This window comes from Bombus pascuorum, chromosome 13, assembly GCF_905332965.1.
Source record: "Bombus pascuorum chromosome 13, iyBomPasc1.1, whole genome shotgun sequence".
NCBI lineage: Eukaryota > Metazoa > Arthropoda > Insecta > Hymenoptera > Apidae > Bombus > Bombus pascuorum.
In genome coordinates this window covers 320926-348481 of record NC_083500.1, presented here as the reverse complement: position 1 = coordinate 348481, position 27556 = coordinate 320926, and the positions used below count along the sequence as shown (strand labels likewise).

Below are 27556 nucleotides of genomic sequence, written 5' to 3'. Positions count from 1 at the left end.
TTAATAATTCCGCATACATCGGAGATGCAAGCTCGGTAACTTTATCTTTTTTTGCGATATACAACGCCTCGTGTATTCATAATATTCATAATTCCTGGTCCAACTCGTATACGATAATACAATAATTCGTTGAGTGAGTAGAACGATTGGAGACACACTGTTCGTTTAATGTCGTTAATTTCTTTATTGATGTATTCCACTGTCAAAAACGACAATGACAAAGTTGAAAATTTATCGCGAGATTTATAGACGGCGAACCAGATGAAACGTTGAAACTTGGCTCGACGAATGAATATTTTTTCCATTATTACCGCCAAGTTATCGATTACAACAATTCTTCTGAAATTTTAATTATCGTAGCAGCGATCGAACGTTGCTTTATAGTAATTTCACTAGTTATCTTGCATAATAATTACGCACTCGGCAACGGTACACAAATAGTTTGCAGAATGGTTTCCGACATCGTCAGCAGGTGTTAGACCTATCGTTAATTAATAATATCTAGAAATGGACCCTGTAGAGTCATTGATTTATCTACGTCTATTGTCACGGTGAAGGATCAATGGGACCGATCTACCAATCGGTGAACTGGGTTATACGCAGTGCGCCTATATTGCGGTACTGCGATATCTGTAATCTCATGCTCTCGAATTTATATGAGAAACTGCAGGACGATTCAATTGCGTTGTTTATGTACCGCTGTTATATATGCCCAAATAACTGTCGGAATGCAATCAAAACCTACATTTCCAACGATATGTAGATGACGATAGCACACTTTCATAATTTCGCTGCAACCATCGCGATGACTATTGGTGACGTGGCCGTTATTGTAACGTTCATCTACCTACAATATTTTACATAACCTGTAATATTTTACAAACCGAAAACAACGCTCCGCGAGCTTATGATCTTTGCTGAAAAGACAAAGCATCGTCGTGTGTCTATGTGTCTGTGAAGTCGATCAGAAAGCATACAGCATACGTACTATATACAGAACAATAAGTTAGTCAGCCTGTTAGCATTGCCAAAGCCGTTTCAAAAAGTAACAACACTATCTCTACTCCCTATAGAAATACAATCATATATCTTTGTTGAAAATTGTGGATCTTTGAAGCCGAAATAATGTTATAGGAACACTAAATTTATACTGAGGATTAATATTAAAATAATAATATATTTATTTCATGGACGATTTCTCATATATTCATCGATACACACTTGCGCGCGTCTCAGTACTTTCTTCTATACCCGACTATTAACCGACTGACACACACATACATCCATACACTGATATTCACATACAAGTATCTCTACTACGCATTTAACCCAGTCCAGCACAGAAAATTATACATATCTCAACACACCTCCTTAATTTTTTGTGCTGCATATTCATTTCCTTTTATAAGTCAATCAAACCATTCTTAAAAATAATCTAAAATTTTCAAATTTGTTTCTCCCTAGAGCCTTAGGTAAAATATCAGCTACATTTTCTTAATCTACTTTTATAATGTCAATCTCTTTATTTTTGTAACTTTCATTCACAAAATGGAAGTGAACTTCAATGTACTTAGAATTTTTTGTTAAGTTTCCAAATTTTGATATCGCAATTGCTCCAGAATTATCTTCGTAAATTTTTATTGGTGCCTCGATCATTATTTTGAAATCTTTCAACAATTTTCTTACAAATTTAATTTCGCTTACAGCTTCCGATAAAACTACATACTCGGCGGCTGCTGACGATTTTGTCACGCTACTTTGCTTTCTCAATTTCCAGTAAATTGCGTTTCCGAAAAATCTTATGATAAATCCCGTAGTGGATTTTCTATCTACTTTATCTCCAGCCCAATCAGCGTTAACAAAACAATCAATAACTTCAACATTCATATTTCTTTTATAAGTTAATTTTAATTTCCCAGTTAAATATAAGTATTTCAAAATTCTCAATGCATATTTATAGTGGGTCTCGTTGTAATTGTTTTGAAATCGACTTAAATAGTTTACACTATAGCTAACGTCTAATCTTGTTCCAGTACTGATATATAATAAAGCTCCTTTGAGATTTCTATATCTTATACCGTCTGAGGCTGATTGTGCGGATTCTAAACTTAAGTTTTGTTCCATTGGTGTAAAATATAGTTTACTATTTTCTATATTATATTGTTTCCCTAATGACTCTATATAACTAGTTTGATCTAATTTCATCTCACCCTTCTTATTATCGTATTCAATGTCTATTCCTAAGTAAGTCTTTACTTCACCTAAGTCCTTCATCGCAAATTCGTTTGACAATTTGTTTTTAATTTCATCGATTTTTCTTTTGTTTTTTCCACATATTAATAAGTCGTCTACGAATAGAATTAAATATATAACATCATCGCTCTCATACTTCATATACAGACAATAATCACTCTTACTTCTTTCATATACTCGTCGAAACATTCATACCAAGCTCTTGAACTTTCACGCAATCCATATAATCCCAAAATAATTTTGATAATTACATACTTTCCCGCTTTTATCGTCGTAACCTATAGGTTGTTTTACAAATACTTCCGATTTTATAGTTCCGTTTAGGAATGCTGTTTCTACATCCATTTGCATGATCGTCAAACCATATTGACAACAATAGGATAGTAATAACTTCAACGTTTGCATTTTTGCCACTGGAGAGTATAAATCTTCCAGTACTTCCTTTCTTTGGAAGCCTCGAATAACTAGTCGCGCCTTCTTACGATTATCAGATTTATTTGAATATACCCATTTCAAGTCTAATACTTTTTTATCTTTTGGTTTCTCTACTAATTGCCAGGTCTTATCTTTGATTAAACTATTCATTTCTCGATCCATTGCTTCTTTTCATGAAACGCTGTCATCTCCACTTAAAGCTTCTTCATAGGTTTGAGGACTGTCTGCGCTAACTACATTCACATAAATGAAATATGAGCTCGTTCGGCCATATCTTTGAAGTTTCTTTCTTTCCCGTCCTGACCTTCTCAAATTATTTTCTGTGTCCTCAAGTTTTCTTTCTGATTCGTTATTTAAATTTCTCTCCTCTTTTATTGCAACCTGCTCGACCTCTTCGTCATTTATTTCATTTTCATGAATTTCGTTTGAATCCTTTTCTGTTTCATTGTCTGGTCCATCTTCTCCTTGAAATCCTACTAAATTATCATCTTCACCTACAAATTCTACATGTCTTGCAATTATAATTTTATTATTAACTAGGATCCTATATCCATTGTTTTCATAACCTACAAGTATCCCAATGTCTGCTTTTTTGTCCTATTTCGAATTTCTTTTAATTTCAGGTATTCTTACGAAAACTCTATTTCCGTACAATCTTAAATTATTTATATTCGATTTCCTTTTAAAAAATATCTCAAATAGTGTTTTATTTCCATATGTGTTCGTAATGGTTCTATTTTTTAAGTGCGCCGCGGCTCTAACTATTTTCGGCCAATATTTAATATTGAGCTTTGAATCATGTAATAAGCATCTAGCGGAATTCATGATTGTTCTATTGTAACGCTCAGCTGTTCCATTTAACTCGTGAACATAAGGTGGGCATGGTTCTATAACAATTCCCTTTTCCCTAGTTAGATTGTACATGTTTTTGTTCATATATTCTTTTCCATTATCGCATCTTAATTTCTTTATCTTCTTACCAGTAAGATTTTCAACTTTGTTTATATAATCAAGGAAACAATTGTAAACTTCATCTTTTGATTTCAAAGTATAAATCAATGCGCACTTATCGTAGTCGTCTATAAATGTTAAGAAATATTTGGGTCCATCAAATCCGGTATTTTTATGAGGTCCATTTAAATCGATATGTACTAATTCTAAAATCTCGCGTGCTCTACTACGGTTATTTTGGAAGGGTAAATTGTGCATTTTATTTTGGATACATGTACCACATTTTAATTGTACTTGCTCAAAATTTTCTGGCATTCCCTCAACTAATCTTTTCTTACACATTGTATCTAAATAATTAAAGTTTACATGCCCTAAGATCCTATGAAATTTTTCCTTATTTGTCATTTTTCCTACATTTTTAGCGTGAGATTCTTGCCTCTCAATGTAACTACTTATTTTATATAAACCATGATCTTTGAATGCGATCCCTATCAACTTTCTGTATTTGTTATATATCTTTGAAGTATTTCCTGCTGAGACTATCTTATTTTCATTCATTACTCTCGCATAGCTACCCAAGTTATTATCCATTTCTTTCACATAAAATACACTAGACATTATGATTTTAATCCTCCTTTTGTTTACTTCAAAGTAAATTAACATTTTTCCGACTTTTGTTCCTTTCAGAATTCTACCGTCTCCCAACTTTACATTTATCGGGTTTTTTTAAATTTTCGTATTCAACAAAATAAGAGTCATCATTTACAATGTGATCTGAACATCCACTATCCAATATCCAATCTATTTTTCGCGTATCGCTAGTATATACCGTAATTTCATTTTTACTATTTTCTCGCTCTATTCTCGTTAAGAAAGATCCAATTTCTTGGTCATCGTAGCCCTCGTTGTGTGAATAATTTGCGTCGTGTTGACTTGCGCCGTTATAGCGTTGTTGCCAGTCTCTGCTTTGTCCTCGTTGACCATATCCTCGTCCTCTTTGGCCAAAACCTCGTCCGCCACGACCCCTATTCTGCTGCGGCTAAAACGCACCTCCTTGCCATTGCGCTCCTCCGTTGTTTCCACCATTGTTTCCGCCATTGTTTCCGCTTCTGCACGTGTTTGTACAATTTCTCACCACGTGACCGTGCTTTCCACAGCCATAGCACTTTATGTCCTTTTTTTCATGTGAATACATTTGACCTTGTCCTATCATTTTCCTTCTTGCTACGTGTTTCCCACATTGTAATTTTATTTTTTTAAAATTCACATGTTCGATCACTTTCTTTCACCGAATCGATTAAGTCACCAATATAGCTCAATGATTTTGGTAATGTTTTCAGCATGTAGTCGAGTTTTTCACGTTCACTTACGTTTGCACCAACACTCTTTAATTCATTTATCGTTTTTTCAAATTCCGTGAAAAATGAATTTGATTTTTCAAAGTCTTTCAGCCTCATCATGTCTAGTCTACTTCTTATACAGATTTGCAATGCTGTTGATTCCTTCATATACATCTCATCAAATTTTTTCATTATTTTTAAAGCAGTGTCCTGATCACCAACAAATTCTAAATGCTCATTCGTTATACTACCATAGATGTAGTTCATCGCCCATTGATTCTTTTCATCCCAGTTATCTTGCGCATCCGTGTCCATTTTCTCTCGTGTAGCCGGTTCATAACATTTTTTACACTTTAAATACATTAATATTCTTTTCTTCCACATTCTGTAATCACGTCCATCGGATATTTGAACCTTAATTTCATCTTCCCTTGGTATCTTGATTCGTTTTTTATTTGTTCTGCCAGTAGCCCTTCTATCTCTTAGAACTTATTTCCAATTTTTTATTTTTTCTAAATCGACTTTTATACATTCACTCCCGATTACACCTGGTTCCTTAACCTTGAATCTCGGCAACCACGCTCCGCTACCATGTTGAAAATTGTGGATCTTTGAAACCAAAATAATGTTATAGGAACACTAAATTTATATTGAGGATTAATATTAAAATAATAATATATTTATTTCATGGACGATTTCTCATATATTCATCGATACACACTTGCACGCGTCTCAGTACTTTCTTCTATACCCGACTGTTAACCGACTGAACAGTTTACATTCCTTTGTTTTCCAGACGTTGCGCGCACACACATACATCCATACACTGATATTCACATACAAGTATCTCTACTACGCATTTAACCCAGTCTAACACAGAAAATTATACATATCTCAACAATCTTTATAGATCCAAATACAGATCGCTACAAGCGTTCCGATTAACATGTTCGTCGCCACGTCACACATATCTATGCGACGGGTATACTTCCGTGGGGGCCCCGTCACCAAATGATGGTGACGCTCTTCTTGTTCGAGTTAATTAATTAAATATACGATATTATATATAGGATATACAACATAAAAATATTAAAAACACATTATACCATACTTTTTATTAATTTATATTCTGAATAATATATTACATCATCTTATGTCGTATGGTATTCGTTAAAACATTCCAAACACATTTGGGGTGATTTTGGGCACTTCGAAAAATAGTTAGACTCCATTATGACTACTCTCCTCAATTTCAAATATATTTTTACGCTGTTTACTAAACACTTTGAGGATCAAGCTATATTTATTTTTTTTTTTTTTTTTTTTTTTTTTTTTTACCAATAAGATATAACACTTTACTAAATGTCCTTCAAATCAATTTGTAAAAAAAATACAAAATAAATAAACAAAAAAAAAAAAAACTTTGAAGATGAAAAAATCACTGATGTACGTCTCACAAGTATGCTTCTCGACTAAATGAAAGATGTGTGATATCTGCTATGAGATCCCTCGGAATACTCTAGCTGGGGGGGTTATCGCTTTCTCCATTTCAGAAATAAATAATCTTTTTTTTATAATGAATCGAAGGCGATAAACAATGAATCGAAGGGGATAAACAATGAATCGAAGGCGATAAACAATGAATCGAAGGCGATAAACAATAAATTTCTGCTTGTCGCTCTATTTACGTTCTGCGTACCGGCGGTCGGATTTGGGTCCCGCTGGAAACTTAGCCGAATCACGCTGGGCAACGAACGTGTTAAAATTTATTTTCCCTAAAAGTAAATTGAAATTTTATTGGTTTCCTATTAGAAAAAAGATGCAAGCTCCTTTTTGTTTGTTTTTAATATCTGCTCAAATAGCGAACTAATTTATTTGAAGACTACTGTAGGGAGAGCGGTGAAATAAGGCAGGAGTAAATATCGAGCTCTGTAACAGAAAACCTTTATTCAAATGAACAGACTGATCTTTCCATCGCCGGTACATACACACGCATTTCGATGAAAATCTACGGCGCAATGCGGCGTCGACTGCTTCAACAGCTTTGTTGAATCGTCGCGTCGTGACGCCGATCGTCGGAGTAACAAAGTATGCGCATAGATGCGACGCCTGGTCTCTGGCTATCGCAATTTGTCCGCGCTATCTTCGTTCAATTCTTTTTCATTGCCCCTTCATATCTTTGAGTAGAAAACGGATCAAGTTACATCGAAAACATAACTCTCGACTCGATTATCTTTCAAAAGAAACTTTCAGACTCTGTCGTAACGTCGTTTCTTTCGTTCGCGTTCAAAACGAGACAACGATACAGATGTTTCGATCGCTTTCCATTATTGCTAGCTATATCACAGCGCAGTCTGGCTTTAATTACTCGATAGTCATCCGTGAAGGAAACGTTCCCTTGATTTTTATTTTCCCTTGTTAATCCGGCAAACATGATTCTCGCATCGTATCGAAATAACGACCTCGATATCGAGAAAAGTAATTCGCTGAGGAAATAAACTCGAATTCGAACGAATTCGTACGGAATACTACCGATATACATATGTATACATACGTCAACATCGTCTTGCAACTTTAGAGTTCTAAATCTACATATGTATATACATTTTTTAATTCTCGATGCGACATCAAATTCAATTCACACGAGTTCATACGAATCGATTGCTCGATACGTCGAATATTCAAACGTCGTTTCGTCGCTCCTTGAGACGGGCAGATACTAGAATTTAATATTTATCTATACACTGAATTCGTCCTACTCCTACATACATAATCATTGAAAGCGTTAATTTTTTGTAATAAAATCGATAAAGTAGATAAAATCGAAATAGAATGTACGCGGAACGGGAGCAACGGAGGTAAATTTTTTCAATTGTATCGATTACCTATCGAAATTCATTAACATTGAAACGTAATTCAATTGGGAACTAGTGGAACGAGTATAGGTAAAAAATATGTATGTACATAGAATGGTGTAGGCACTTTAGATTGAAACATTGGTTGTGGTACGCGCAAGCTTTCCCTTCCGTCGAACAATGTGCACATTCGCAAGATACGATAGAAAATAGTACGAACGATATCGAATCGGAACAATGCAATACACTTGTGCGATTGTTAAATTGGGTCAAGGGGGATTGCATGGCGTACTTGATTTTCGATCTGCATAAAGCGTTCTAAGGTTTCTCTATCAAGGCAGCTGAACTGATTACGTTACGCGAAGTCATCTCTTCTAGGTTACTATCAGAACATAAACGGTGAAACATTTCACGCAACGAATCGTCAAATTTGTTGAATAATGTCGCGCTAAACTTGAACGAAATAAATATGTAACAAGAAAATACGATACATTACGGAATGTCGCGATATCTTCCGGGCAAACTTTGTCGGGTATAAAACTATAAGCGTAAATAAGAAAAATATCGTGAAGGTTAACTTTGTTGTTTTAAGTGGGCTCATATATTTTTTAATACATTAATCGGTGCATTTTGAGATTCTCTATAAAAAATTATTGATCTACTTATGTCGGCCAACTATTATTTTACCGGATATTCTAACTTTTATCTTGTAAAACTTATCGCATGAAAGATGTGGAAAGACGCGAGGCACCACTTTTGTATTTGTTCTCCTTGCCTTTCATACGTTAAATTTTGCGAAATAAAAGTTAGAATATCTGATAAACTAACAGTTTTTCGATATAAATAGATCAACAGTTTTTAATAGAGAATTTTGAGATGCATTGATTAATATGTATTAAAAAATTAAAAAGTTATCCTTCACATGATCTTCATGCGCCCACCTACTGTAAAACTAATAACATCAGAATATGCCATTCAACTTTTATCTGAGACATTTTTCGATATAATTAGTAGTATCGAAAATATTTCAGCTTAAACTCTTAGGTCATCTTGTATACATTAGGTAATGTTAGGTATATGTATATTCACAAATTTAAAGTTTAAGAAATAATATATATAAAACTTCAAGATCTCCATAGTTTAAAAGATGAAATGATTTTGTGAATATCGAGCGCGATCGAATTAGGTTTTAATCATAGATAACGAAAAATGTCGAGAGGAGGCAACAAGATAGATTTAGCCGGCGACTCAGCAGCGTATCTAGTCTTCTACTTCGTTTGCTGCTCCTGCTTTCGAGTGCTCGATAAAATAGTCGAGTATAAAAACGCTATCTGCTAACGCTTCGTTAAACACCTTCGACAATATAAACCAAAAGATGTTTTTATGTGACTGTCGATCGATAGTCTAATGATAAGACGTGGAAATTCAGATACGAATCTCTTCCTTATTAAAAATATGCTTGCACGGATTTTTCTATTTCACGGATTTAAAAGAATCTATAATAACTGTAATGTTCTCGATTACGGAGTAAACGGAGAGCTTTGGGATAACTTTTATATTATACGAAAGTAATAACAGACTTTTTCATCGATATAAAAAAAGTATAAGTCGACGCGAATAATATCACAAGCCAACAAAAGTATATCGAGCGCGATAAATAACAAGGCAAAACTGTAGCACGAGACAAATTCTATTAGAAACGTTATACCCCATAAAAGTTTTGTATGCCATGGTAGATGGTTCCTGTTCCTCTCAGCGGAACCAACACATCTTCAAACTTTATTTTTGTCGACATTGACTAGGCGTGAAAATTTATGGCCGTATCAACGATCCTAACTTCGGCGTCCGTGAAACGTGAAACTTTGCGCTACTTTGTAGTGAGCCCTAAGCGAAAAGCGGCCATGGAAAATAAAAAAAGAGACAAAAAGATAAAATTTTCTAGTTGAAGAGAAAGATTCGGAAAAAGTATTCCGATTCCGTATTGTATTGTGTTCCGCATTGTATTCCGATATTAAAATGACATAGTTTCTGCGATAACCCTTCAATAAAATAAAAACTGAACTTTGTTTCATAAGTACAACTACTACGCGTTTCTCTTTATCATCGAACCATTAATCCTGCCATAAAGTATTTTTTCTATTTTCATTTTTCAACATGTTACGCAATAAATCGTTGTTTCAAAATATTAATCGTCTGTCATTGGTTTCTGATCGAAATGCAATCAACGTTCTGTTTTATTCGCATACTATGTTTATACTATATTAAGCGGATATTATTAACGATCAAAGCTGATTGATACTAGGATCAAGAACAGACCTAAATATTAATTTCACGAAAAAATTTTTAATAGCGAAACGTTCATCTAATCGATGATTCGATAATTGATTAGTCATTAATACAATCGGCGATTAAATACCCACGATAATCGTTCATTACAACTAGGTCACATTGATGGAACATAAGATTAATTAAAAATTGCATTATTATATATATTTGCGTGGAATATTGACCAATACTGTATGGCAATACACATTCAAAAGATTCGCAACTGGTTTACGATGTTAGAAAGCGAAAGAAATTAAATGTCAAATAGTTTACGAAGTAAATTTCCACAGAGAATATTTATAAAGAAGTTGCTATATATTTGACTTTATATAGATTATTTGTCAAATTATGTACATATGTATACATAATTATATATTATTAATATGAATATATTAACCTCTCAGAGAATATCTTGAGTTACATACATTTGTACTTTTAGGTAATAGTTCTTTTTTGATCGAAACACGATCATTTTTCGCGTACATTTTTCTTAGATTTTTTTATTTTTAGCGGTCTTAATAAAGCAGGGAAGCTGTGAGTAAAAATTACGCGGGCAAGGGAAATACTATCACGGTATCAGCTTAAATTGAGAAATCTCGTTTTTCTCGTGAGAAGAATAAAATTGGTCATGCTATGTTGCTCTTACAGGAAATTACAGACACCGACGCGTCTGGCAGATAATTAAAAGCGCTCGAACTTGATTATAAATATTATAGCCGTAAAATTTTGCGATTAATCGTTTTGCATATTCCGCCATATATTTGTGATAACCGGGTTTCGGTAGAAAAAATCTACTACATGGTACAAATTGACTGCGTAGTTTTCAGAAAAAGACCCGGCTGTTGCCGTATATAGCGGTCATTGGATCTGCAGAATTTTAATTGAAAAATTAATTATTTGGTTACCGACATAATGAAAATGGACACGCGGCAGACGTAAAAATATACGGTAAGGAATTAAGGAACGAAATTCGAAGTTTCAATTATAGCAGCCGACGTTCAGTTTATCTTTCGAGTGAAGAATGAGAAAAGCAAATGTAATCGATATTCTTCGTCACACGTTGGACACTTTCTACAAGATAATAAATATTCATCGTGTTAGATGAAAGGAAATTCGATTGTCGGAGGCCGATGATATCGGCGGCTAACTGTATATTAGCAACAGACAAACGACTTGAAATCATAGGTACAATGTGTGCGCGTGCAAGAGATTGATTTACATATAATATCCTACGTATATATCCGAGAACATGTAGATGCAATCCTCTTAACCTTGTACTTTGTATTCGATGCGTTTGTATTATAGATGCTCGATTATATGTCCAATTCCAGTTTCACTCGCCCTTCGTAATTCACATCGTTATGTTCGTCATTTTGAAAAATTGAATACTTGCAATTATACCGATAACAAAGTTGTTAAAACTAAAATCAGGTTCATAGTTATATAAAATGTGGATAGAACGCTTGAAGTTGCAATTAATTGTATAATTGCGTTATTCAAGGAAAAGACCTTGATGAATAAGTGATTAATTGTGCATAATTATGTCACTTTGATTTTAGACATCTTTATCTGCTACAAACACGTATTAATACGCATAATAACAGCTATATCTATTGCGTAAAACTAGGTATTTCATCTCTGCGGTCTTCTTTGATTTTCAGAATAGATTTAAATTTATTATATTAACGTTATCTTTCGCGGTGGATTTATTTATAGGATGAAAAAATGTACTCTTCGAATTTTATTAAATATGATTGTATCGTGATATCATCATCCTAAATTAACAAAAATCTGAAGTGCATTAAGTATAACTTTATTAACTTAAAGAAAAGCGAATAGAAAAATAGTATAAAATGCAAATATCTAAAAAATTTATTAATTTATCGACGAAAAAAATAATAGGCGGTAATTATAATTGCAGAATAAATTCAACGAAGGAACTAATTTAATTTGCAGGCTCGGCAATCGAAAAATTATGCGAGTGCGCCACAGAGGACAGTTTAGCTGACCGAGGGTCTGTTGTCAGAGCTGCAAGATGCCTTCTTGGTTCTGTAACCAAGGTCCTCCTTCTGGCTGACATCGTTGTGGTCAAACAACTTCTTCTTGCAAAGAAGAAAGTGGCTCGTAGTCTTGGTCGTCTCGAAAGTGTTTCAAACTTTACCGAATTTGTGAAGGCGTTTAGCCAGTTCGGGGCGGAGATGGTGGAATTAGCACACTTAACAGGTGATCGTCAAGTAAGTAATTAATTTGATCGTATCCTTATACGATGCATAAATTATATCTGATTAATATCTGTGTTAGAAAAATGTTTCTAATCTTGCTATCGCGTTTGCTTCCATCGGATAGTGTTTCATGGAATGGATACGATAAGAATTCTTCTTCTTTGTTTTGTTATCAATAAATGCTTGAAAGCTCGTTTTAGGATGTGTAATATTCCTGAGTTAGTCACGTTAAATAGGACGCACGAGTAGGAGATAGGACGACATTGATCGTTACTACATTAATCCTTATTTGCCTCGTTTACCGTGAATCATGTTCTTGACAGTTTCATGATTAATATTCCGAAAATATCTTTCGCTACTTTCCGTATCTCTCAGCCACCCTAAGGTGTCGAATTGCCAATAAATTATCTATTATATTTATTATATTATATATATATGTACATACATTTGCTTATATCGATTAAATTTAAAAATTTTAATTTCCGGCTCGTGTTTTTTTTAATTACAATAATAGCGAAATTTTGTAACGAATTTCGTTCTTTAAGTTACATTCATATCTATCATCCTATCATGATCATACTGTGAATCATGATCCTATATGATAAGTTTATTGATAGATGGATCTATTTACAGTGCTTGAAACAGGAAACGATGGTTATTTAACGTGAACTTAATACAGTAATGTGATATAATTAAGACAACTAAATTGATAATTCACAACTCACAACTAACAATTAATAACTCATAACAACTCGGTAACTAGTGATTAATCTCAACTCTCCTTCGACTCAACCCTCTCCACTCAACTCTCTCTACTCAACTGACGACTCGCAACTAACTCCTCGCAACTAAACTCTCAATTAAGAACTGACGATTAATCGTCTTTTCATACCCCCATCATGTACATGCTCCTAAACCGTCCACGATCATGGTCACGTACACCTTCTTTCGAGTAACTATTTGACTGAGGGATCGAAGATATATTGATGGGCCGCTTGGCCCTTTCAAGTTTTCTGACCCTTTCGGCTTGTCGGCACTTAGGCTTCTCGCAACATTGTATATATTTCGTCGGGTCTTTTTTAAATATTCTTTCCACGATACTACAACATGATCATAATAGGATCGTACCAATAATTGTTATTAAATAAGATATTCGTTAGTTAGATGTTATAAGGTCACGTTAATTATATAAATAACGTTCACGATGTTACGAATATACGAAGTAAATAGCAACACGTGGAACAGGAATGAATGGACGGAACGTTTGAAAATTTCAGAATGACTTGAAAGACGAGAGACGAAGGGCACAGATGGCTGCGGCTCGCCAAGTTTTGGAGAGAAGCACTATGATGTTGCTCACGTCTAGTAAAACTTGCTTAAGGCATCCGGAATGTCCATCTGCCAGAGAAAACAGAGACACCGTTTTCTGCCAGATGCGAAGAGCCATGGACTTGATACACTACGTGGTCAAAGACGGAGTATTAGATTGCAGTGAATCGCAATCTTATTCCAATTCCCAGGTAAACAATTAATTAATATACAATTATCTTTATCGAGAAAGGTATACATATTTAGATGGATACGTTACGTTCGTATAAATACGTTCGTATAAAGATCGTACAGATTTGTAAAAATAAACACACAGCAAGGTCAAGGTTCGTTGTATGCATATATGATACAGATTCGCGCTAATACGGTTTCGACAAAGATTTGTTGCACTGCGATTATATATTCATGAAATTTTGACGCCACGAAACCACGAATGTTGTTATACCTCATCGCCTATAGACGTAAATATACATTTGATGTAACAACATGCGACGACGTAGATAGAAACATTTATAATGAAATACATTCGAAAGTTTGGAACGAATCCAAAGAGCTTTCGTTTGCCAAATTGTGACTCATGTTTAACACATAATATATGATCGAGTAAAACTTTGGAGACCTTGACTAACTTTGGCCATATTACAGTATGCGATAAAGCAACAAAATAATTATTATCTTCGCCAGAAATTGTAAGAACCGAAGTAGCGATGATCATGCTTAAATTTCTCTCGTAAGTAGAAGAAATCTGTACAAAGTCGGACAGAGGAGTCTCTTCCTAAGGTCGTCACGTATTTAAATTCATTTCTGAAGAAGAAGAAGAAGAAAAAGAAGTTTTTGTTCATTTTAAAGAAGTATTAGCTAATGCAGAAATTTGGAATAATATCTTAAATCTTAAATAGAAATCTTAAATATTACTTTTTTTTTTTAATGACATTTCAAAGAAATCTTTTTTACCAAAATACAAATCACTATCGGCAACTTCGATACGTATATTTCGTAATACAGAAATGTTTCCTCAATACGTTTGTATTCAGAATATAGGATTCGATAAAATAGAAGAGAGTTACAAACATTCCGAAATTCACGTATGATCCGATATATCGGCACCATCGACGAATCGGTGGACATGCTCTTGCATGAACGGTCGAGGCATTTTCGAAATTTAAGGAACATCTTCAGCATGGAATTAATGCGGTGAATTAACAGCGATGCGAATTGATATCGTACCACACATAAGAACCGTGCATAGCAAACAATGTCGAAGTGGATATCGTAAACGACGTTGCGGTACATTCTTCAGCACGTGCCAAATTGCAGGTAGCGCATTAATTTCAATTTCTCGCCAATTACCTATGGGAGACGAGCCAAATCTTCTCACCCCTAGTGGGATAATAAAACAATAGGGAATTGTTTCGTCAAGGGTTAAATCCCGTTTTCATTTTAATCACCTTGTTTTCTGTTATTAAGCTGATAGTAAATACGACAACCCTTGACCACAGAAAATACGATGAACATTATTTTATACAGGAGAAACAAACGATAAGAGAAACCTTTTTTGTATATAAAAATAATAAAGTCACACGAATGACTCCAAACACATATCTCGCGCAATAAACGATAGATCTGTATTAGCGTAGTTTACCAAAACTTGCTGATTCCGAAAAAGGTGTTAAAGCATCGACCAACTGTATATGAGGGTTTGTATATATAGTTGTTATATATATATAAATGCATAAGAGGGTTTACCTGAAACTTTTATCATTCTTCATCGAAAATAATGATAAAATTCCGATTTTACCGCGTATAATGTGTTAACGTATTTCGAGCGTCTTCCCGCTGAAAGAAAGTGCATGATATTCGTAAAAGAGCTAAGTAGAGGATGGATGAAAGCTTAAAGTATCAGCGAAAAATGTATAACATCCAGATTGACCGATAATCGAGAAGCTTTGAAAAGAAATGCGGATCGAGGTGCTCGGTCACGTTCAAGGATCTCGTGCGAGTAATTGCTATCTAGAAGAATGCATAATCGACGCCATCGGGATATTGCATAGTCGAATGCTCTCTATCCTTGCTTAAGTGCAATCGGTTCAACTGCACGTATCTATGCTGACCTTAGGGCAAGAGTATATTTAGGTATGGCGTGCCATTAAAGCTTCGCATGATATCTTGTTACTATATAGCAACAGCAAGTACATATATACAGGTCATACTCCTGTGTAAATATAGCAACTGTTTGTTACATGCGCAATTAAACTCGAAGCGTATTTTTTCTTTTTTTAAACGTTTTTCTAAAAGCAACATTCGCGAACGTATGAATAAAAAATAAACATAAATACCGTAATAATAAAATTAATCGAACGCCGCGTTATTTGTATCGTATTAATCTACATTTACATACTCGCGTAGCAATTGTTTATTGAAAGAAGTGTTGAATATTAAGAATAATAAAACAGACTGAAAACTTTCGAACGATAGCGTACGTCGAAGATTGAAATATCGTTAACGTAAATCCAGAGACGGAAGATAATATGTATATTACTAGAAGAACAGAGAGAATATTTTACTAAGTCGATGACTGATTCCAGAGTCCACAGCAGGAGGATTGGGACAGTAGCACGGCATTCTCCGCGTTGAAACACTTCGAGAGACTCGTTGAAACCACAAGAATGACTCTCCTAGGACCAGGTTGTCGAGAGACCCTCACCGCCGCGCTAGATACCGTTATTGAGAGAACGCAGGATTTCACTGATAGCGCATACACGAGCCACGAGCACAGAGAAAACATCCTTCTGCTTTGCGATCGAGCGCAACTCGAGCTCAACACGCTCCTGCGAATCGGCAACAGTATGGTAAGGTCAATTTTTTTAACAGATCTCTTGTTAAAAGTTTAATACCAATTGTAAGTCTCTTTGATTTATCTCCGCCTAAAAATACAAGGAAAAAATGATTCTATGGTCGTAGATTTGCTAGAGAAAAAAGTTTAATACAGAAAGTTCATATAATACGGGATTAATTCATTCCCGTGGAAGAATATTCCGAAAAATAACGGACATTCCGCTATAAATCTGAATGAAAGACCATGCTAAACTGAACCACAGTTACGAGAGTCTACCATCGGTGAATAGGTACGAGGGAGCATGCGAGCGATTCCCTCTTTAAAAAGAAAGAGAAGGTACATTTCTTTTTGTCGCTGACTGTGAGAAATATCGCGATGCATATTCTTGTAAAATTAGTAATTGCTTTGAACACATACCGTCCATCTTTAGGATACGTTAAATGAAATATTTTATGTTCGCTTACATTCTATCAATCATATGAATTAAAGAAAGATACATCAAGAAAGGAATACTCTACCGCTGAAGGTATCAAGACACTTCGATGGTGGATTTGTAGTAATGATGTTTGAATTTGATTAAAATCGCGAATACCTCCAAAGAGACAATTTCTTTTGCTAAAATCATAATTCTACGTATACCAAAGGAGTAGAAAAATAGTAAAATTATTGTTACTATTATTATCTGGTATTAGAATTACGAAGGTGGCGGTGGCTCTCCAAGTTCTGAGATGGAGCAAGCTGTCTTGGGAGTATTACGTACCACCAGGGATCTTCGCCAGCAGCTATGCACGACCACGATGGAACAAGCGGCCGATCTTGGACAGGTAACTAAAGCGGGTCAGGAACTTGTTTCAACGATCAGGAACGTCGCTTTGGCCAATGACAGATATCTTCTTCAAGAAAGCAACGAAAAATTTCGCGAGTACATTGAACACATTCTCGAAGTAAGTATTCGATTCTGACGTCAACATCGAATATTTCATTGAAAAAATTTTCATACTTTAGATTTCGAATCCTTTCGCTTTTCTACAGTTTTCTTTAGAAAATTTGCTCTTTTACGATCTTGAGATCAAATACTAAATAAAAAATGAAAGATGTTTGAAAATCAGCTAATCGGTAAATCTTGTTTAATCTTCATCATCGGCAGTGTCTTTTTCTGGAATGCCGTCGAAATCTAAACGATATCATTAGCAATCGATAATTCAAGTTTTCAAACATATCGATTAATAGGTGTGCAAAATGCTGAGACATGTTGCGCTCTCGGAATCGTTGCAAGTTTCAGCCAAGTTTACCGAAATTAACCTGAGAATATACGGTCCCCAAGTGGTGACAGCGGCATATACTTTAGCGAGACATCCTACCAGTAAAATCGCTAAGGAAAACCTAGAAGGTAGATTACTCGTAACATATTAATCGCTAGTATTCCGCTCAGGAATTTCCACTCCACTCTTTGTTTTTTCGTAACGTATATTTAGAAATTCTTCCTTGAATTCAAAGTCATTTACGTTTCTCTAGAATCTCTAAGACACGGAGAAAAATACTGGATTTCATTCTGATACGTGTTTCAGTGTTTGCCGACATGTGGCAATGGCTTATGACTGATGTAACCACCGTGGCGAAAGATGTACTCGAATTGAATCAAAACCGACCTGAAAAACAAGTTTACATGTCCCTACCACGACCTGGAGTAAGTTAATTTGTTCATACTATGGTTTAGAATCGTTGACTCGATATAGTTTATTATTATTATTATTATTATTATTATTTAATATTCTTTGAATATCTATAATCTCGAATTTGCATCTGACAAGATTAATATCTTTGTTTATTTCAGAAACACGGTACAACGAGCAAACCACTGAAACCGGTAAAATTGGACAGCGAGGAGCAGGCTAAGATCGCAAAGGCAGGTCTGGAGATGAAGCTGATCACTTCGGAGATGGATGCGGAAACAGAGAAATGGCAGGAAAGTGGAAGCGCCCTGGAAGAGAACAACGACATCGTGAAACGCGCGAAGAATATGTCCTCGATGGCGTTCTCGATGTACCAGTTCACCAGAGGTGAAGGAGCATTGAAAACCACCCAAGATCTATTCACCCAAGCTGAGTATTTCGCCGAGGAGGCGAACAGATTGTACAAGGTTGTGAGACAATTCAGCTATCAGGTATGTATCAGTTACTAAGGCAGCGTAGATTCAGAGCAAAACTGATACACATTTTTTAATTGGTCTGATGTTCAGATGTTATGTATATACGTGTATAAGTACAGGAAACGCCTATACGTACACGTATACACGTACATCACTCTTACTTTATAATCATACTCTTTTATCATTGTTTATTATTATTATTATTATTATTATTATTACTATTGTTATTACTATTGTTATTATTATTATTACTATTGTTATTATTATTATTTGTTATCATTACTGTTTACTATTATCATTATTGTTATTATTCTCATGATCATCATCATTATTATTATTACGGATTCTATACTGGACTTGATTCCGAGTTTTTTGATCCTTGCTATATTGGAAATATTTTTACTTCGATTTCGCTAATTGAGTTTCATTTTTACGTAATTGCTACGCTAGAGCTACGTCGAATCCAGACGAATTCCTTTTCTTGTTTCACGGTGTATCATACGTTTGTATAAGTATTCTTTTTGTGTCTGATCGATATTTTCAAGAATAAATAATATTTTAATCGATGGGAAAAATATAACGTACGGAGTAGTGTTAGAAATGGATTGGGGGTAGCTCGGCCGCGAATTATTAGCATTAGACATGTTCGAATTAACACGTTTGCTGCCCTTTCAACCCTCCTAGCTAGGCCGAATATATATAGTTACCCAAAACCATTTTGATCTTTCTATATTTTCTTGAAACAAAAGTCAACAAAAACGCTAACCTTGTAATATATATTCTTGTATTATGAAACCCTTTTTTGACCCTCGCTCTTTGAATGCCTCCACCCAGGTAACTCTTTCTCTCTTTACTTTAGACCCTTGTTGGGCTAATAGAGATCACGTTCGCCTTGTACAGATCGTTCTCATTGCCGTGCATTATACCGCTCATTTTTCTGCGAACTCATTGTTCATCAGTTGCTGTTAAGTGTTTTCGTGTTTCTCTTTACATCACTATACACTATCTTTTTATTGTTCTATTACTTTACTATACGCAACAGTACTGTGTTATGCAAGATCGTGCGATGATACCTGGTATGATTTATCCCAAACAATCGTTTCTCTCGAATGACGTAGTACCTCATACATTGCTTTTGTTCGTTCTCCGACAAAGAAAGCACGTTACAAGGAATGACGTTGCATTTTTCATACTGACTTACATGGCGGTAAAGTAATTTTCGCTAGGCAATTAAACGATTACGTTGCTCCCAATTTGATAATCGGAAGTAATTTCTATAGCTCGCGTGTTTATACCCTTACGGATTAATATTGAAAGCAGCTATACGATAATTGTCGCATTGATAGATAAGTATTCTTTTTAATGTCAAGTTTCATACAATCGAGATTTGAAATGAGCAAGTATATTCGAGTCTCGTTGTTTGAAAGTGTACGTAACTACGATTACATTGATAATATTTTTCGTGTTTTGTTTTTACGTTCATTAAGAAAGTTCCAGTTGAGAAAGTAAGAGTTCTTTAGATTAATCAGTTCAATAGCCAGAACTTTTTCAGACGCTGGTAATTAACGAAGTATGTATAAGTTCTGCAGCAGGAACGTGACTCTCATTTTGGAACGTAGACATACCGTTGAATCTCTCACGTCTCATACCACCAAATCAACTATGATCGTTATTTTGTTGGTAAAACCAATTTTGTATACGTACATTTACGACTTTTTTGTGTACGATTAGTAAGGTGTGTTTTAGATGCTACGGGAATGCTTCCGTCTGTGGACGACGTCTATGTGCATTGTGGTCCCCCTCCTTCCACTATCTGGGGCATGACTATTATGTCTCAGTTTTTGCTAGCTTCCGATTCGACCTTTTTTACACTTTATTCTTAAATGACAGCTAAAATGAAATTTTATTCTATTTTCATGGGACCCGCCGATAGAGCGATATTACTTTGTTCGCTGCAAAAAATTAAAATTAAAATAATGTGAAGATAAGTCTTTCGACTATGACACATACTCGTATAAAAAAGTATTTTAATCGCATGTAACTTGCTTCTAATTGAAAGACGCGTTACTTAATACTACTACGCGTTTTACTCGCATAAAGACACGTAAAGTCACTCATTCTTCTTCTCTTCGTCGAAAGGAGTACGTGAAGTAATTTTTTATGAAAAAATTTTCAAATTTAAAAAGAAATACGTTTGATTAATTATTTATTTCAAGTTCATTTTAGCTGCGATCGTTTAAGAAAAGCGTATCGCTTGATTTTCATTATGATTCAAAATGAATTGTCATTCGAGAAGCTTGCAAAAACAACAAGGTCTGTACTAATTCACTGTCATTCACACAGTCACTCTCTAATGTTCTCGAACAACTGACATGTTCTTTTTTCAAACTTGTTGCATTGTGTTCTATTAGGACGAATAGAAAATCTCTTTTGTTATCTTTACTAGATGCAATATTTTTACAAATATCCAAGATATATGTATTTTAAAGTATTTATTATACTAGTCAATCGATAAAAAATAGAATCAGGCATTGCTTTAAAGATTTATTCGACTTACGCTACAAATGTAAAACGATGATTTCGCAGGGCAAATGTAATTGGAGTTTTTCAACGATTCTCCAACAGAAATTGGATCGTATCGTCTCGTATCGTATCGTATCGCGTTGTTTCTTTAATAATGAAGTAGCGAAAACAGATAAAAATAATAATTTAATCGAATCGTCTTTCATACGATCCTATACAATTAATTTGTATTTTGCACAAAAATTTTTAGGTACTAAAAAATTACTCTAATCTATATTTTGTAGAAATCTTCAACACAAAAACCACAATTTATTAACGATTACGTGTTCTCGATAACATAGGAAGATTTTGCACAGAAATAACAAATATGTATAATATTTCTCTTATCTTTAAAACACGACCCATGCTTCGAGTTAGATCAACATCGAATTATAGATATACATAACATGCTAATATGGCAAATATAAAAGTCGAAAAAGGATATTACATCTGCTAAATTTGTAATTTGATGAAAATTCGCATAGCATCGGTATAACTGAATTTTCTAGATTTGAAATATCTGATCAAGTCGTTGGAAACGAATCACGATCGCGTTTGCCTTGCGATACGAACGAAGATGTAAGATTGTATACGATGTTGTGCATGGGTGCAGGTACCAGGGGGACCGCACAAGAAAGAACTCTTGGAAAATCTCGATCGTGTGCCAACGTATGTGCAACAGCTTCAATTCACCGTGAAGAATCCCACCGTTGGAAAGGCTGCCACTTTCACCAAAGTCGATAACGTGATACAAGAGACAAAAAATTTAATGAACGTGATTTCGAAAGTAGTGACCACATGTTTCGTCTGCGCCACAAAGGTAAGATACGCTCGCGCGTTATTTGATCTTATACTATGCACAAGGAAAATTCTAGCGTCAACCACACCAATTGACCCTTTTAGTCACGTTACATTTTTATCTTTTGTTTAGTATGTCCCTCACTTTTCATCTTTTCTTTTTCTTTTTTCTCCGTTTTTCTTTTGCTCGAGAACGAGATACGTATGTATGTATTCAGTCTTTACCGTTCTTTCACACTTGTAGGAGGTATTTTGTTTGATTAAAATTGTAGAAATAGCTCGTTGAACGAAGGAAGGAAAAACTGGACAGTATTTTTTATCGTAGCTAGCTTTGTGATAGTGAAAGTGATATGTTTTCATTTTTACATAATTGTTTAGCTATTATGTCATGTAATACTGTAAAGTTATGAGAAGATATTTCTGTGTAATACTTGCCTTTTTAACGATATTCGCTTAACGTGGAGCATTTATCACGAGGATTCAAACAAGGAGAAACGACAAAAACAATTTATTTACACCTCATTTATTCCTATCAGAAAATTTTCCAGTTTATATTCATTGTGTATTTTTGATATAATTATTACTCGTGAGATTTTAAATTTATGTGCTTGGGAGGCAAAATAAAGCTAAAGTAAATATTCGCATAAACGAACTACACAGTATTATAATATATATATAGTAAGCGACGCAGTAAAATGTGTTCTATGTATCCTTCCATGCATTCGTCGAATAGCACAATGTCACGATGCCGCAGTACATGGAGCTCAGTCCGACGATACCTGGCCTAGCTGAAGAGGATTGCTTGTATCCAGTTAGTCCGCAATTGTTACCATCCACCAGTCCCTACGTACAACCTTATCCGTTAACTTCGGCCCAGTTACACAACATTTTAAGAGGTGCGAATCTGGGCTTTCCACTCTTTAACTATAACACCCTGCCAAATACCACTTCCACCAGTACTGCTACACGCAATTCCGCATCCTTCGTTCATCCATCGGTCCTTCCATACTCGACACCCATCACGACTTCCACTTGCGGGCCGCAGGCTCCGTATTGCCTACAGAATCTACAACTGCTGCAGCTGCAGCTGCAACAGGCACAGCTGCAGCACCTAAGACACGCAGCCACCTTGCCGAGATAACACAGACTTTCGTTTGCACCCCGAAGGTCGCACGTGTTCTTCACGCACAGCTACAGAAGCGCTGTTCTTTCTGTTGTACACAGGTTCGATTTTGGTTTCCACCCATTGAGTTTTTCGTTTTCCGTTTTCTGTTTTCATTCTTTTTCCTTTCGCTTTCTCGCTTATTATCAGTCTGTTTCTCGCCTCGCTGCTATCTATTCGCGCGACCGCCAATGATCGAATTACGATCGACCGAAAAACTTTTCCGTTTCGAGCTTCGAATAGTAAGTACACTTTGCTCGGGAAATAGGTTAATCGAATTTCACGGTTTCCATGAAGTTAAAATGACGGTAATTTCCGATTAGTTTAACACCTCGAATTTAGTCCTCGAGATATGGCTATGGATCAAAATTGTTCTATGAAACGGTAAAATATCTAACGCAATATGATATTGCAATACCGTTAACCTAACGATCCAATTGTTGTTCCATCTTCTATCTAGTACGATCGATCGTTTTCGCATCATTCGTGTTCGACAAAGGCGTTCCCCTTCCCCCTTCCCGACGCCGCTTTTTCTTATGCGATGCATTTTACGCGTAGGTTTTGTTTTATTGCTCTAATAAGTTGGCTCGATTTCTTGTTTTTCTTATTGTACTTTGCAGACGTTTTTTCATGTTCCAATTTTTGAACAGCTTCACTTCGATCGACAAGCTACACAGTGACACCGTCGAATACCGATTCGACATAGTTCACGGCACGAAGAGGAACTTTTAATCAATCTAGTTTCCTGTTTTCAGCTATCTTTACAGGAATGGATGCAATACCATATTTCACCGTGTAACGGAATTCATTATTTCTTCTTTCTCTATCGATATCATATCTGACACGCCGTAAATTGCAAAATATAACGCTTGTTTTTTAACATACCAAATTAATTGACACAATTTTCATTAGAGTAACAATTTGTCATAACGACTTCCGACTTTTCCAAATCATCAACTTTTTATAAACAAGTAACGATTCATTCTTCATAATCGCAGTGCATCATTAACAATTACGACCGCTAACGAACCCATTTGCAACTAAAATACTTCGAACGATCATTAAATGGAATATCGATACGCTGGACGAAAGTATTTTGAATTTACATATGGTTAAAACGAACGAATAAAAACCGGCCAGCTGTTATCGTCTTACGAACCTTTTTGTTGCGAGTCGATATCTTGATTATTTTTTTACCTTTAAGTCAAAAGGCTTTAAATCAACATTTTAAACATCTATGCCCTCGATTGGCGTAGATATGACATTCCATTAACAATGAGAGACAAGAATTTTACCGTTATTAACGTAACGTATTTCTAATTGTTCTTACACGTATAGATACGTAGTTTGTATCGACTTGGAGATCATGGACGAGAGACGGCGCAAGAAATACACTTTGTATGCCTGCGAATATCTGCGAGTGTCTGCGAGTGTCTGCGAATGTCTACGATAAATAGACGCGCGAGGATAATTAAAGGGTGTATTGTCAAAGTACTTTTGGTCCGACGTATCGATCGAGAAACTAGTTCAATGCTCATCTCCGTGATCAGGAAGAATCGACGGAGAGGAAGAAAAAATGTACAGAGTGGATAATCTGTATTTTTGGATCTATTTTTCAGTACAACCTGGATTTCCGAGGTCTGTCGGCGCGTGGGGCCGGCGGCTCGCCGTACAGGGGCGGAGAGGGTGCAGGCGCCGATGGCGACGGTGGCGGTGCTGGTGTCGACGGCAGCAAGACGGGCTCCGCCCCCGGCAGCGACCCGTCCGTCTGACAGTTTGGGATGGCCCGACGGGCCAAGGGGGACGCTCGCCGCACTCGGGTTTCCTTTCTACTTTTCTAGGAAGAACCCTCGCCTGCCCCACCGAAACGTACACGTCGGGCTCCCTCGATTCCCTTCGAGATCTCAACGGAATCTTGCAGATTTTCGACGGGATTTCCAATCGTACCAACCAATCGTTTATGTTTATTCGGTTTCTAAAGTTTCTTATTTATTAAGCCTTATTTTGCGAATGATACACGTAGCATCGAAATGTCAAGTTTCGTCGAGAGAAATGCCGAATTTAAAAAATTCTATTACGTTTGAATAATTATCTTCTACCTGTTAAAAAATATGTTTATCCAAAGTCATGTCGTAACAAAATATTGCAAATAGATCCGAGAAATCCCATCGAAAGAACAGAATGTTTTTAAACTAATATTTTTCGAACACACGCGATTATTCTAGTCTACAATTTTTAACAAAGAGCAGACGTCCATCGAATCACGTCAAGAAACGAATATCGAACAAACAGATGTGGTCGAATCGTCCTTCCGTAAAGTTGGCCGAAACGAACAATAAAGTTCGATGAAACCTTCGTTACAAGTTAGAGTTTTCGATTAACGAATGAAAGAAATTCAATCTTATTTCAAATCTTACCGGTACTATCCAGAATTACCAATCGACTGGTTCCTTGATTAACTAAGGATTATCTAGGAGATAAGCTGACCGTGTAATTTCTTACGAGCATATTGTATTTGTATCCGACGAGTGGACTTTGAAAGCGCATTTGCTTTTCAACGGGGATATTTAGAATTTAGATTATCGACGTGTACGTTTCTTAATCATAATTTGCTTCGAGCACAAGCTACATGTATTCCAGCGATTAGCCACGGTACACGCGTAATCTTTGCGTTGCTCAATATAGAAAATGAAACGGATTTTCTGCTCGAGAAACGGTTCCGTGTCCCTTTGCGTGACTCCCATGAAACGCATGACAGGAACCAATAGAGAATCACGAGAAATTTAGGTACGCTTTTGCACAAAAAAAAAACGCACGCGTCAAACCGTGCAATGAATCAAGAACACAAAGAACGTTAAAGCGCGTTCGTTGGCATTTTAAAAGATATACGAAAAAACTTTTTCCTTGGGAAAGTAACGGCTATTTCGATATTCCAAAATTTTCATGTAATCGCATAAAATTATCTTAAAGGTGTTTCGACGCGTACGTTTAAAATCGTGTTTGCTCCGAACACGACCCATATACAGCTGAACGAAACGTAAAATGAACGTCACTCGAAACGAACAATTTTTCCGGCACCCTTTTTACTCCTCTTCTTTAGAATTTCATCGTACGGTAAATTTTATCCTGCAATGTATCTATGAATAAATGAGCAAGACGAGCAATTTAGAATCTAAAGCATCATCGAGTTGTGCGATGAAATTCAATATTCACAGCGGCAATAATGCAGCCATATCAGAAAAATCGACGTCCGATGAGCGAACGATAAAACTGTTTCGAATAATTAACGCCTTTGATAGGAGTCGCTTTACGCGGCTTTTATTTGAAAAGTCCTTTCGTCGAAACAACGATCACCAGTAGATAACTTGTTCCCTTCGTCCGTGACAGTATGCGTGCCTCTATCGTAATATATGTTGCTGCTGCTGCCGCTGCTTTAAAATCCATTCAACTTTCCGTGTGATTTATCGAACACATATTTTACATATGTGTAATTCGAGTGGCAGCGAAGCAAAAATTTCAACGCAGCACGTTTCATCGTTAACAAGTTGTTTTGTCTTTTGCTGCACTGACTTTAATCACCTCTGTGTCTCTTCGTTCAAGAATTTCTGAACTGCTCCATATGCAAAAAAAAAAAAAAAAGAAAATTCTAAAACGAAAGGAACTCGTTCTTCCATGTAGAAAAGTTGGTGCAACGACAATAAACTCGATCGAAATGTCTTTTAAACATCCGCTTACGCGTCTCACCAACTGATTTTTCAACAAATTTCCCCACTCTCTTTCTTTGTTACATCACGTTACGTCATGTACCTTTCACCGTAAACGCAACGTGCTGCGAGGCATTACGCTTCTCAAGATTCGCTTTTGACGTTCAGCAATTAAATAATAACTCGCCAATTAACGTCTGGCAAGGTATTAAACGCTTCGATAGACGAACAGTTCCGCTTGTTACCTGGACAATGGCTATGCGTAAGCCTGGAATCTGATTCTTTGAATTTTCAAACTTTTTGCACCGTCACACTAAGAAGCTAAGGAGAATGCAAACCTCTACGATTTTATATTATACCAAATATACCAAATATTCGTTCGGCGTTATTATTATTATTACTTATAACAATAGTCGTCGGATCAAGACGATATGATATTATTAAATACAAATTACTTTCAAGTTAAAGAGGATTAATTTCACAAAGAGATTGTTCTGTATGCTTTAAATTCAAATCGCTTCCTTCTACATATGTATAAAGGTATTCTCCTCAACTTCGCACATTTGACACGCTAAAAGCGTCGACAAAATAACTCAGGGTAATCAAATTCCACGCAAAAAGATATCGCGCGAGAA

The 27556-nt window shown here is 35.7% G+C and overlaps 1 protein-coding gene across 4 annotated transcripts in view; it reads left to right on the top strand.

Moving 5' to 3' along the window:
• The window catches only part of LOC132913092 (alpha-catulin), a 68441-nt gene extending 41126 nt beyond the window's left edge, over positions 1-27315 (top strand). For 3 of the 4 annotated variants that reach the window (XM_060971058.1, XM_060971060.1, XM_060971059.1), the window contains 10 exons: positions 12116-12393; positions 13659-13901; positions 16296-16559; positions 17239-17490; positions 17777-17936; positions 18115-18233; positions 18381-18710; positions 21871-22077; positions 22789-23279; positions 24837-24970. In XM_060971058.1, the coding sequence (XP_060827041.1) occupies positions 12116-12393; positions 13659-13901; positions 16296-16559; positions 17239-17490; positions 17777-17936; positions 18115-18233; positions 18381-18710; positions 21871-22077; positions 22789-23196 (2261 nt within the window). In that variant the 3' untranslated portion in view covers positions 23197-23279; positions 24837-24970. Of the gene's footprint in view, positions 1-12115; positions 12394-13658; positions 13902-16295; positions 16560-17238; positions 17491-17776; positions 17937-18114; positions 18234-18380; positions 18711-21870; positions 22078-22788; positions 23280-24836 lie in introns of all 4 variants that reach the window. The other variant, XM_060971061.1, reaches the window with a different exon arrangement.
• The last annotated feature ends 241 nt before the right edge of the window (positions 27316-27556 follow it).